Source organism: Anolis sagrei, chromosome 1 (genome assembly GCF_037176765.1).
Source record: "Anolis sagrei isolate rAnoSag1 chromosome 1, rAnoSag1.mat, whole genome shotgun sequence".
Lineage (NCBI taxonomy): Eukaryota > Metazoa > Chordata > Lepidosauria > Squamata > Dactyloidae > Anolis > Anolis sagrei.
Genome location: NC_090021.1, coordinates 16,147,862 through 16,162,061, shown reverse-complemented (window position 1 = coordinate 16,162,061; position 14,200 = coordinate 16,147,862). Strand labels below are relative to the sequence as shown.

The 14,200-nt window shown below is 39.5% G+C and overlaps 1 protein-coding gene across 12 annotated transcripts in view; it reads right to left on the bottom strand.

Moving 5' to 3' along the window:
• CCDC88A (coiled-coil domain containing 88A) overlaps positions 1 to 8,692 on the bottom strand; it is a 116,041-nt gene extending 107,349 nt beyond the window's left edge. For 6 of the 12 annotated variants that reach the window (XM_060754586.2, XM_060754590.2, XM_060754594.2 and 3 more), the window contains exons 1-2: positions 6,221 to 8,566; positions 6,006 to 6,106 (exon numbers count right to left, since the gene is read on the bottom strand). In XM_060754586.2, coding sequence (XP_060610569.2) covers positions 6,006 to 6,106; positions 6,221 to 6,283 — 164 coding nt within the window. In that variant the 5' untranslated portion in view covers positions 6,284 to 8,566. Of the gene's footprint in view, positions 1 to 6,005; positions 6,107 to 6,220; positions 8,568 to 8,629 lie in introns of those variants that run through there. The other 6 variants (XM_060754587.2, XM_060754592.2, XM_060754593.2 and 3 more) reach the window with 2 other exon arrangements.
• Positions 8,693 to 14,200: the final 5,508 nt, after the last annotated feature.

Below are 14,200 nucleotides of genomic sequence, written 5' to 3'. Positions count from 1 at the left end.
TCCTACCAACGATAAATATGGACCAAACCTGTCACACATCCCCATCATAACCAACTTTAACTTTTGGCAGTGTTTGGGATGGACCTTTGGTAATGGGAGTTGCGGTTCACTCACAACCAGAGACCTCTGTGAACCCACTAATGATGGATCTGGAGGAAGCCTGGCACACAAAACCCCTCATGACTAACTTTAAGTACTGATGGGGTTTGCCCGGGGGGGGGGGGGGTTGATTCAGGATGGGAGCTGCAGTTCACCTACATACAGAGACCATTGTGAACCACACTGATGATGGATCTGCAACAAACTTGGCAATTTGGCAGTGCTTGGGGGTGTGCACCTGGGATGATAAGAGTGGTAGTTTACACATACCCTTATGTATTTTCTAATGGGACCATTCATAAAATTCAAAAACAAACTGACTTTTTCAAATAGTGTTACAAATTACCTAACAAAAGCATTGCTAGCTACCTAAGATAGTTAATTAGAAAAATTGTGTTTTTACTTGGTAATAGAAGGTAGTAAGATCAACTCTTTTAACTTTTTACATCATAATTAAGAACAGTAACTAGGAACAGGGACCCAAATCCAGTTGTTAGCTCCAATTTGAAGTAGTCCCACTGAATCAATGGAACTTATATAAGACATTCCCAGCACAATTTCAGAGACGGTGTATGTAAACATGTACTACAATTCAGTTAACCTTATGCTCAGGTACTGTACTGGAACATTTTAATATTCAATGTTGCACTTCCTGTTGCATTCTCAGAGGAAGTTATTTCCCTTTTCACTTATATATAGCCAGTTTATCCAATGCATAGTGTTTTTCAACTTACAGAAGAATATTTTGTAAGCAGAAAGAATATTCATAGTGTTTTTCTGCTTACAGTGGCCTTTGGTATCCTCTCTGAGTTTAGTTCCAGGACTCATCATGTATACCAAATTCCATGGATGCTCAAGTCCCATTACATAGAACGATGTAGTAAAATGTCATTATACAAATGATATAAAATGGCAAAATCAAGAATTGCTGTTTGGAATTTTCAGGAAAAAAATATTTTTTTCAATCCGTGGGGGCAGAATCCATGGATACAAGGAACTGAATGTGTTCATGAGAGGCCTTTATTAGTTATGGTACTCCTAGGGAAACCCTATTGACACAATCCAAACTGAAACAAGATATCGTGTCAAGATGAAGTCAACAAGCTACTGTGGTAGATTTAGGTTAATTATGAATATTTATTATTTATTTATTTATTTACTTTATTTGTATACCGCACTATCTCAGCCCGTAGGCGACTCAGTGCGGTTTACAACAGGGCAATATACAGAGTGCATAGCATTAGCATCTAAACAATCACTAAAGCAGTTAAAACAATACAACAATACATCAGTAAATGAACAAACATCAATACATCCAATAACTAATCTGTCACGTCTCATCAGTAAAATCGCAATCCGATCTCATCATCCATTATTCCAGTTCCAAATTCAGTCCATTGATTGCACTGCTTAATTGAACGCCTGTTCAAAGAGCCAGGTCTTCACTCTTCTCCTGAACACCAGCAGGGAGGGAGCCAATCTAACGTCTGCGGGAAGGGCGTTCCACAGCCGAGGGGCCACCACGGAGAAGGCCCTATTTATGTGCCTAATGACACCACTGAACTTAAACAAAAAGGAATGTGAACTGATTTGCTTAGAGAGACATCACACAAGTCTGAATCTGTCCAAATCATATTATAAGAACATAATATAGGCTGGTACCAGGTTACAAACATGATGAGGTCTGTAGGTTTGTTCTTAAGTTAAATTTGTATGTATGTCAGAACAAGTACATTTTTAAAATGTAACTACAGCCTCCATTTTTTTTTCAAATTTGACTACCATTGGGAAGGATTAGCGCCCCTGTAATGTTTGTTTTGATATCTGTGCCCCTATTCAGAAGATTTAGCCTGTTTCTGTCCCTGTAACAACTGGATTTTGAAAATCTTGGGTTGTCATGGAAACAAAGGATTGGTGATAAAGCTTCAGTGGACACACCTTTATCCCATGATAACTCTTCCAGGAGTGAATTTCCCTTCCTAGAGGTAGATTTCCTCTCACTTCCTGTTGTCTCACCCTGTTTGTAAATTGGACAGGAATGAGACATTCTGAGTCAGATAATTGCACAGTGTTTTGCTTAATAAACCAACAGAAAAGAAATGGGGTGGCATTTATAGTGAGATTGTAGCAAAAACAGTCAAATGACAATACTGTAATGCAAAATCTGATGAAATCGTGTCAATAAGACTTCAGGGAAAACCCATTCATATAACCACAACTCAAGCTTAATCTCAAATTTTATGAAGAAATTCAAGAGGAAATTGATCACACACAAAAACAGGTCTTTTTGTTAATCATAGGAAACTAAAACACAAAAATAGAAAATGAAGCAGAATCAATGACTGTAGGAAAGTTTGGCTTGAGATCAAGAAATAAGGTAAGAAACTGATTGATTGAATTTTTCAAGGCCAATGTGTTTACAATGTGTTTATTGTAAACACATTGTATACAAGAACATCACCTCATGACCAATTCAGAATTCAAATAGACTACATACTTGGAAGCTAAAGAAAGGGAAGTTCCATAACAAGACCAGGACTAGATTGTGGCATAGATAAATTAACTACTCATAGCAACAGTTAGAGTAAAACTAAAACTGAACATTACACAGAAAAGCCAATAATACCCAGTAAGGTAGAACACAGTAGGAAAAAAAGGAAAACTGCAAAAAAGATGGATAGACTCATTTAAGAAAGTCACACTCCTGAGTCTGCAAGACTTGAGCAGAGTTATTGACGGTAGGGTAACTTGGACATTTCTCATTCCCAGGAACAGTATAAATTGAAGTTGACTTGATGGCAATTAACAACCAAATACAAATTAATTACAAGATTTGTGCTAATGGTAATCAAGGTAACGGTCCTGCTATAAATGTACAAGTCACAAGTCTCAGAAAATCCTGTAACTGGATTGCCTTAAGGACACTATAAGTCAGGAATAACACAAAGGCACACAACAACAATAAAATAGAGGAGTACTTTCACTAACATTCTCTCTTTTTCTGGTGAAAACCACCCTTGTTTTTTATCAATGGAGGAGACAGGAATTGCAACAAAGATTAACTCATGGTTAAACAAAAATGACTCTTCATGAGTGTGGCACTTTTCTTTGGCAAGAACAATGAGTAATCATCAGCTTTTTAACTTTCTAGCCTGAGGGTGACAGGCATCATTTAGGCAACTGCATGGTGATCTCAGCTACCTTTCTAGTTGGCAGAAAGGCTGAGGTTCTTTAATAGTTGCGAAACCAAGGCATCATGGTCACACAGGAGCCTTACACCAACCTTCCCTGCTTAGAATAGGATAGGCAGCCAGATGTTGAGTGATACTGTCTGAAGATGCTTGGAGAACCCTGAAGTTGCAACAACTCAGAGCAGATAATCTTCTTCTGAACTCTTTTTGGCAAATTCAACATTGAATATTGATGCCTGAAAACATTCAACTTATAATTAAACAGTGGCATCGCTGACTTCCTTTCCTTGCATTATGATGGTGGAGTGGTTCACCCAAATAAGGGGGAATTAAGTTCGACATGCAGAGGGACCGATAGCCATCAAAATCCTTAAAAGAGGAGGGGAAGCATAATAGCTCTAAAAATAATTATAAAACACAGAGAGGCATTTGTCCCCATTTAAACATACAATTTTTGACAAAACGTGTTTGCAAGTGAACATCTGTTCTGCCTCTATTCTAAATATGGCATATAATTCAAAGCTGATATAGATCACCATCATTGTATATTTATTATTTCACAAAGCATATTGCAAGTTAAAAACTCATTACACAGAGCAGCTCTACTTAAATGACATCAAGAGACTGCCATTATCCAAACACAATGGCAGCAGATGAGTGTATTTGTTATTACTGTCACTTTTACTCTAAAGGCATCAAATGAATTCTGTGGCATGCTCAGTCAGATGCAGAATCATTTTCTACCAGTCTTCTTTACTCTTTCAGTGTTTGCATATGCTTTGTAACCAGAGAAAAGACAATGGCAGAAATTTTGTAGGCACTATCCTATTAATATTTTCATTCAATCATAGTTTGACTAGACAATGAAATGAGACCTACATGAATAAACACTCTCCTCTATAGCATTCCCAAGAATCCTGGAAGTCAGCTGGGCCCCTAAGTATCAAAAGTGATTTATCACCAACCCTGCATAAGTCATCATAACAAGTAAGCTGAACCTTAAGAAAGTAATGATCTAAACACAAAAGAAATGTTTCCCCATACCACAAATGCAAAATGATATTAATACAGATTTTCAGAGAAAATAAATAGATTCAGCCACCTACTTTTCTGTACTAGGACCTCTCCTTTACTGTTTCTCAAGTTATAGCAGAATATGAAAAAGTAAAACTTGAGCAAGCCATAAAGCACTTGATACTTGAACTTTGGTGTGTTTTTAGAGGTTCAATACAATTATATAAGTCTATTAATGAATAAATATTTGCCAGTAAGCCCCAACTTCCATTTGATAATATTTTCTAAAACTGTTATGAATGTTGATCAAGTCTTCCCAAACAATAATCTTATTCTTATATATCTACTGCCAACAGGGAGCAAGCTTATTTGTGTAGCATTCTATTCATTGAAGCTGGAAGCAATATCTTTTGCCTCTCATATATTTCACAAATGTTGATTCATGCATGATTATTCCCACATGTTGAATCACCAGCCTGTGAGCAATGGTTCTTGAGCAAGCATACAGCACAAAAGATTAGGTAGGACTAAGATTACATCTAAAGATTTAGGCTTTATTAGGAACAGAAACTAGAAGAATGCCTGCATTTCCATCTCATCTAGAGCTTTCCTCACTACAATAAAAATTAGTTTAAAATGTGCATATAAATTAAGACCCGCAGTATTGATTGTTCCACATTAATACATCTGGATGAAGCCAAACTAGTTTTGAAATGGTCAAAAGAAAAGTTATGCCATTTGAAGAAAAACATAATAGATGAAGCTTCAATGTGTACAAAAATTATTTTAATACTGCAGTCAGAACAAACTAAATTGGAAATAAGCTCAGTCGAAAGCATGGTGATCTATTTTCAGATAAATTCATATAGAAAGCAGGATGTAAATCTGTTTCATTTTAAAGCACATATAATCAAAATCAAGGACAAAGCCTCATGGCCACTATATATAAGGGAAAGTACTAGATCTAGTTAACCAAAGTCATCCTCCAAAATGCATAAATCTTGAGCTCTGAAGTAAAAGTGAGGAGTGTCTGAGCTAGGCATGTCACCAGAACAGAAGCAGATTACTGTTAGGCTCAAACTAGATGCAGTGTTAACCCTTTACCGGCAAAATCTTAAACTGCTTCAACCTAGCATTTTCTGTGTCTCCAATTATGCTAGCGAGAATCATGCAGATAGACAACTCTGAAGAACAACAGCATACAAAAGCAGCACACCCAGGCACTATGAAACCAAACACAGAATAAAAAATGAGACAATGTGGAGGCACTGAGGGGTATCGTTAGGCAAAGTAAAGGTTTCCCCTGCCATTAAGTCTAGTCGCATCCAACTCTGGGGGTGGTGCTCATCCCCATTTCTAAGTCCAAGAGTCAGTGTCCACAGACACCTCCAAGGTCATGTGACCTGCATGACTGCTTAGAGCGCCGTTACCTTCCTGCAGAAGCAGTACCTATTTATCTACTCACATTTGCATGTTTTTGAACTACTAGATTGGCAGAAGCTGGGGCTAACAGTGGGAGCTCACCCTGCTCCCCGGATTTCAACCGCCAACCTTTCGGTCAGCAAGTTCAGCAGCTCAGTGGTTTAACCCACTGCACCACCAGGAGTATAGTAAGGCAGCTTAAAAATAAATGCATTTCAAGACCAATTGCTAAAAGTAAAACTCTGAACATTTCTCAAGCAACAAAACACAGCAACTTACATCTGAAGCATGACTTCGTTCAGGAAAACTCCATCCACAAGTGCAACGTATTCTTCCAAATGGGTTGCATGTCCTCCAGCTAACGCTCCAAACGTCTTCACCTATAGAATATAATTATCGCCATGACATTGACTCCAATCTTGTCCTCTCAGCAACAAATAATGTGATTTTAATTTTTTTTTTAAATCTCTGCTGAGCAGTGAACCAATGCTTACCCAAGTCACAAGAGGGCTGGAAATGAAGACCTCCAGGAAAGGCGTGAAGATCTCGTTTTCCATTTTAGAAAAATCAAACAGTTTTTTTTCTTTTGAAATTAAAAAAAAATCAGATCTTGCTTTAAGCAAGGCGGCAAAATTCCCTTCGTTGCAATAATTCCGTGAAAAGGCTCCAGAGGACTTCAGGAAAAACCCATTCAGGAGAGCTTGCCAATACAAATTCAAAAAGTACCCAGGGCTACAGAGAAAACAGGGGCTTCTTTCTCATCCACGCCGCCCAGAAAGGCAGCGATCCCGAGGCCGAAGGCGTTCATTTTCAGCTTTTTCCCTTTTCACCAACGATGATGCTGCCTCCAACTGGACTCTTTCTCTCCGTGTTGAAAGAAAGGAAAGGGAGGGGACCCTACACAGGATGATCCTTCTCCATCCGCCCTCAGCCTGCAGTCAAGACAGTCAGCGTGCACATGTGTGAAGGCAGGAACACGGATGTATGCTCTGTGTGTAGTTGAGCCAATCCTCAGGGAAACTCTCCAAAGCTAATCTGACCCAAAGCCTGAATTATGTGACAACAGAGGCAGAAAGCGCATCCCTTTGCCTTATTCCCCCAGTTTCCAACAAATCTCCTTTTGGGAGGAAATCACTGTCTCTTCTCCAGTCTAGACAATAAAAAGGGGGTGGGAGGAAAAAAAGAGAAGAAGAAAAAAAAGGAGAGGAAAGAAAGAGGGAAAGTCTTTCCCCGGAAGCAAGCTCTCTCTATATCTAAAAGAGAAAGAGAAGTCTTTCCCCACAAGCAAGCTGACTATATATCCAAGAGAGAAGCAAGCTCTCTCTATATCCAACAGAGAAAGAAGTCTTTCATCAGAAGCAAGCTGTCTATATATCTAAAAGAGAAAGAGAAGCAAGCTCTCTATATATCTAAAAGAGAAAGAGGGCAAGTCATTCCCCAGGTGTCTATATATCTAACAGAGAAAGAAAAGCAAGGTGTCTATATCTAGAAAAAGAAGTCTTTCCCTAGAAGCAACGTGTCTCGATCTAGAGAAAGAAATCTTTCCCTAGAAGCAAGCTCTCTATATATCCAAAAAAGAGAAGCAAGCTATCTCTATATCTAAGAGACAGAATACTTTCCTCACAAGCAAGCTGTCTATATATCTAAGAGAAAGAGAAGCAAGCTTTCTCTATCTAACAGAGAAAGAGGGTCCTTTCTCACAAGCAATCTGTCTATATATCTAGTAGAGAAAGAGAAGCAAGGTCTCTATATCTAGAGAAAGAAGTCTTTCCCCAGAAGCAAGCTCTCTCAATATATCTAAAAAAGAGAACCAAGCTCTCTCTATATCTAAAAGAAATCTAAGTCGCAAGCTGTCTATATACCTAATAGAGAAAGAGAAGCAAGATCTCTATATCTAGAGAAAGAAGTCTTTCCCTAGAACCAAGCTCTCTCTATATCTAAAAGAAATCTAAGTCGCAAGCTGTCTATATACCTAAGAGAAAGAGGAGAAGCAAGATCTCTGTATATCTAAAAGAGAGAGAAGTCTTCCCACAGAAGCAACCTTGCAGAGAAAGAGGGCAAGTCTTTCCTCAAAAGCAAGCAATCTATATATCTAATGAGAAAAGGGGTGAAGTAACCTCTCTTTAGGTAAAAGGAGAAAGAAGTCTTTCCTAAGAAGCAAGCTCTCTCTATATCTAAAAAAGAGAAGCCAGCTGTCTCTATCTGAAAAAGAAATGTCTTTCCTCAGAAGCAAGCTCTATATCTGAAAAAGAGAAGCCAGCTGTGTCTATCTGAAAAAGAAATGTCTTTCCTCAGAAGCAAGCTGTCTATATCTAAAAGAGAAGCCCTGGAAGGTTCCTTTGCTAATAATCTATGCCTGCAGCCCCCCAAAATAGGGAGGGGTGCCCCAAGAAAGGGAGAAGCAACGCCTCTATGTCCTTAGGTATATATACATAATATGTATGTATATAGCAATCTCCCTATGCTCTGTCTCTGCCCGCAGCAGCAGAAAATGGGGAAGGACCCCACCCCCTTGGCTGCGCCTGGCCCTCAAGGCTCCTTTTCCTCCTCCTTCTCCTTCCTGGCTGACTCACGACCCCCCTCAGCCCCCCAAATCTGCCTTCTCCCCCTCCCAGGTTGCTCTACCCTCTCCCCCGCCTCATGCCCTTCCTTTCTGCCTCTGTCCCGCCCCTCTCTTTGCGGGTATCTCAGTGCCAATGGCCCTTTCCTTCCTTCCTTCCTTCCCTTTCCTTTCCTTTCCTCCCAGCCACTCCCAAGCCCTCTCTCTCTCTCTCTCTGAATCTCAAGCTGTGAATCCCTCACGACGGACTCTTTTTTCTCTCACTCTCTCTTCCCCCTCCCTCCCTCGCAAGTAACGGCCAAAGGGGAGACGCATCACTCCCGCCGAGCGCGCGCTTCCCTACCGCGGCTGTGGAGGGAAGGCAGAAAGTATCCGCCGAGAGATCCTTCCGCTGCCAGAAAAAAGGGAAGAAGGGCGAGCGAGCGAGCGAGCTAGCGCGCGCGAGGCTGCCTTTCTCATTGGAGGCGTATCCCTCCGCCGCTGGAATATGAATCAGGAGAGAGAGGATGGAGAAGAAGGCAACCGCTGCATGCATGCGTGCGCGCCCCCGTTAAACCGCTGCAGTAACGGGCGGAGGCGGGAGCGCGCCTAGGCCTGGCCAAAAGGAGAGAGGGCTTCTCTCTCTCTCTGAGGAAGGAATAGGGGGAAAAAACACATGGATCAAGGACGCATGTCTGAAAAAATAGGGAGTGGAGGGGGGTTATTTTACTACACAGCCAGGTGTGTCTGTATATATGTGTATATATATATATGTGTGTGTGTGTGTGTATACATATATATATGTATATACACACACATATACAAATATATATGAGATTCTTTCCCTCCTGGATACTTCTGAGGAAAGGAGTTTAATAAATAGGTTGAGGTGATATATTGAGAAAGACTCCCTGGATATTCTGAAGGAAGGAGTCTAATAAATAGGTTGAGATTATATATATATATATATGCATGTGTGTGTGTCTATATATATATATGTATGTATGTATATATATATAGACAAACACATACACAAATATATATGAGATTCTTTCCCTCCTGGATACTTCTGAGGGAAGGAGTTTCATAAATAGGTTGAGATTTTATATATATCCCTAGATATTCTCAAGGAAGGAGTCTAATAAATAGGTTGAGATTATATATATGTGTGTGTGTGTGTCTATATATATATAGATTCAGAGCAAGAATAGGGCTCCACAACCACATACGGACCCACAAGGAAATCCATAATGGAAGACCATCTTACTCGTCCAACGAGGGATCGCCTAAGTAAGTAACACACACACACACGTATACAAATATATATAAGATTCTTTCCCTCCAAGATGCAAGCTTGCTTCTCCTTGGATCTCTTTGAGAGCATCCCAATCCCTGCAGATTTCCCAGTTCCTATTCCTGGACAGCAACTCCCAGGAAAGGAAGGAAGGAGAGGAAGAAAGAAAGAAAGAAAGAAAGAGGGAGGGAGGGAAGGTTGGCCACAGCAACGCATGGCAGGTACAGCTAGTATGTATGTATGTGTATATATATATGAAATACTCTTTCCCTCTTGGATACTTCTGAGGGAAGGAGTTTATTAGGTTATATATATATATATATATATATATATGGAGCCCCCGGTGACACACCGACTTAAACTGCTGAGCTGCTGAACTTGCTGACTGAAAGGTTGGCGGTTCGAATCTGGGGAGCAGGGTGAGCTCCTGCTTTTATCTCCAGCTTCTGCCAACCTAGCAGTTTGAAAACATGCAAACGTGAGTATATCAGTAGGTACCACTCCAGCAGGAGGGTAACTGTGCTCCATGCAGTCAGTTCCCGAGTTACAAACATCCGATTTAGAAATGACGCATAGTGAAGAACAGGGCTGAGACAGCAGGAAGTGAGAGAAATCTACCCCTAGGAAGAGAAATTCAGTCCTGAAAGAGTTATCATCATCATCATTATTGATAGCCTGACTGTCCTCACAAGCTGGTCAGATAATTACACAGTGTTTTACCCATGAAATGAAAATCTAAGAAATGGGGTGAAATTAATAGTGGAGAGAGAGATGTAGGAAAAGCACCAAACAATATAATGAAAAACCTGATTGTACAGTATCAATAACTCCTGAGGGAAAACCCATCAATAAGATGGCGATCCAACCAGTCCATACTTCAGGAAATAAAGCTCACTGGAGGGAAGGATATTAGAGGCAAAGATAAAGTATTTTGGCCACATAATGAGAAGACAGGAAAGCTTAGAGAAGACGATGCTGGGGAAAATGGAAGGAAAAAGGAAGAGGGGCCGACCAAGGGCAGGATGGATGGATGGGATCCTTGAAGTGACTGGCTTGACCTTGACCTTGAAGGAGCTGGGGGTGGCAATGGCCGACAGGGAGTTCTGGTGTGGGCTGGTTCATGAGGTCACAAAGAGTCAGAAGTGACTGGACGAATGAACAACAACAATACAAGATGAAATTCTTCAAACCATTAAGGACAGACAAGAAGCGAAAGTGAGAGATTATAGAAATAAGAGTTAGAACCTTGAATGCACCTGTTCAGTGCCTTGTGCACAAGAACAAAGAGGACTTCTGTACTAATCAATGCAGAATATATGATGACAACAAAAAGGAAGAATAAGAGACCTCTTTCATAATAAATTAGAAATAAAATAGAAAGTTAAAGCAGTAGTGGAGATGTTATATGACCAGTGGGGAACAGATTTGCCCGATCAAAAAGAAATAAGACAATGGAAATAGTACACTGAAAAAAACATGAGGGAGCTGCTACGAAATATGGGTTGAATCTGGTAGAACAACTTCAAGTCATGATGACCCTAAGGTAACCTTATGATAGGTTTTCTTGGCAAAATTTGTTTAGACAGGCTTCACCATTGTCTTCCTTTGCGGATGAAGTTGGTGACAATTGAAGGGATTGTTCTTCGGTAGCTTACCTTTTTTGGAGGTAGGTGTGAACAGGTGAGCAAGAAAGATTACTTCTTTCCTCTTCAACTATAATTTGTGTCCTGAAAATTGCTTCCTGTATGGTAGTTAATCTGAGGAAGGACCTACCATTGGCACCAAGGAGGTTTTGGGGTTATGGACAATACATTCACGGCACCAGGATTCTTCTAAAATGTATTAATTCACTCCCATCTTTACCAATTCCCTTTTCATGTCTTTTGCTGGTTTTCGACTATACATGGAATAAACTATCTTCGTTCTTGCCCATCTTAGATATTTGCAACTTCATTTGGACTTGTTAGTATACACATATAAAAGCTGAGATTTTCAGTGTAACACAGGCACTTCTGCTTCTCCATTCCTTTTAAAAGTCAAAATGTTTTGCATTAAAATGTCATGAAGGAACTGAGTTGGTGCAGAAAAGTAAATGAAACCAATTCAAATGATTTTCCTAAATGACTGGCATTTTTAAATTCTCAAGCACTTCATTGACTTTGGGGATTTGCATGTACTTCATAGTCACAAGTGCTCGTGTGTTGTATTGATATAAAAGCATTTTACAAAATCTCAGAAGAAACAAGAGACTCTGTGCTTTTACCTCATATATGACAGCAGTGGAAGTAACTTAACAGGTTGTTTCCCACTTTGTAGCTTTTCTCTAGAGTTCAGCCTAGCCTTATAATTGTGCAGTGGGAACTGATGATTAGAAACAGCTGAAAGGAAATGGTTTTTAGGGGGAGGGGCGTCAAGTCGGATAAAATACCTAAACAGATTATGCTTTTAACCCAAATATCTGGATGGTATAAACATCCTAATTCTTCAGGATTAGAAAGAAAAATCTCTTTCATTGACCTCTTCGGCTATCCATGAAAGAAAAGACATTCTTTGTCTGAGTAAGGAAAAAAATAAATTATAGGTTGGAAGCAGCATAGCCTCCAAAACCAGACTTTAAAATAGAAAGTTAATGGTATTGGTATTTGGTGATTTGTTTGCAAGGATAAGATTTTATTTTTCTTGTTTTAATCAACTGCAGATTTTGTCAAACAGATTGTCTCCCCACCCCCCTGCCCCCACCAGCAAATCAGCTCTTCTTAAAAGGGTTTTATTATTAGGCTTCAGATGAAATGAAGGCTAGGAATGGGGAGACAGAGAGAGGCTTGGGAAGTCCAGGTCTGGTGATACATGAATGAAGTAGCTGCCAATAAACCTCTAGCCTTTGAAGGCATTACAAAAGCATTTTTGTTAACAGCCTGAATAACTAACCATCATGTTTTCTGTCTCTGGCAACAGTATATAGTACAGAATTGTGTGCACAAATACTGTGGAAGCTCTTTGGTTCATCAGTGTTTAGGAAGAGTGATTTTAGAACGGAGACTTTCCTGATTTTTGAAGATACACTCAGGGCCCTTCTACACTCCCATATAAAATCCAGATTATCTGTTTTGAACTGAATTATATGCATCTACACTGCTACATAATCCAGTTCAAAGCAGATAATTTGGATTTTATATGGCAGTGAAGAAGGGGCCTAAGAGATGCTGCTGGTCAAAACATTGAATTCCGGACTTGCAAAGATGATTGATCTCTTGCAATGAAGTCATGCTGAAATCAGAAAGATGTAGTTATCAAATCTTATGCAGACAGTGCATGTTTTCATTTCTCATATTCTTGAGTAAATGAAGTTTTTTTGCATTCTGAAAGTATCTGCTACTCACAGCAATTGCTAGTCATTGATCATTCAGTTTCCAGAGTATTACCAGAAGAAATTATCTAAATTGTTCCTTTGCACTTGTCATGAACAACCTGGTTTCCAGGATTGAAGTCTTCCATCTCTTCATAGATGTAAATATTTTTGACATATAATGCTACTCCACCCCCTCTCCTCTTTGGTCTGTTTCTCTGAAATAGGTTATACCCCCGCCCCCATTGCTACATTCCAAACATAGGACTTGTCCCATTAGGTTTCAGTTATGTCTATTATATAATAACTGTTTCGTTGTCATAGGAGTTCCAGCTCATCTTTTTTAGTTTCCATACTCTGGGCATTAGTGTAAAGACATCTAAACCCGTCGGACAGTCCCCTTAGCTGTTCATTTGAGATTATTGTCTGAACCAATTCACTTAACTGCAAAAAATAGATTTTTTTTCATAGAGTTTTGTAAATGCACTTTTATATTTACATCGATACTGCCAGAATCTGGGCTTGTTTTCCTTGGGTTGAGATATTGATTCCTCCTCTATCCCTTTCAGCATGTGCAATGAGAACCAGTAGAGCCTAGCACCTATGTCCCATTTTCCTATGCTGTATGGATTAAATAGTTCTCCCTGGTGAAAACCAAAATCTTCTTAAGGGCTTAATTTTAATATTCAGATTCCGCATGTAAAATAGTTATGTGGCTTAAAAGTTAAATTCTACACTATGCTATACCAAATGTAAAGATCTTCAACATTATGGAGGATTTTCTTTTTAGTTCGTTCACCATCAGTACTTTAAAGTTAGCCTTGGCAGACATAAAACTGTATGATGTCACTGTGGAAAAAGTCTGCTGATCTCATCAGGAAAAAATATAAAGAGGCTGTTTTTCTATTTCCTGATGTTTCTTCAGTAAAATCACCTCTGACATATGTTCCAAGGGAACACTAAATTTGTCTGCAGTGGAAGGGTGTTCAAAGTCCTTCAGGATAGGATATAAAAAGTAATAAAGGGGGCAGGGAATGGGTGGCTGAAATCATGTCCTTTCTATCTCTTTTTTGTTGAAATAATTCAGTTTTGGAATTCCAGAATTGGTTGTGGTATGGGTTTAAAAGAAAGGAGCATAACTGATAATTTGAAGAGTTATCTATTTTTAAGTCTAGAAAAGGAGGAAGCTAGAAAAAAACCACAAGTTCCTGTTCCTTAGCCAAAAGCCAGAAAAGAACAGGCCAATTGGGATGGAACAGCAGCTACTATCAAGTCAGTAAGTAGAAGAAATACAG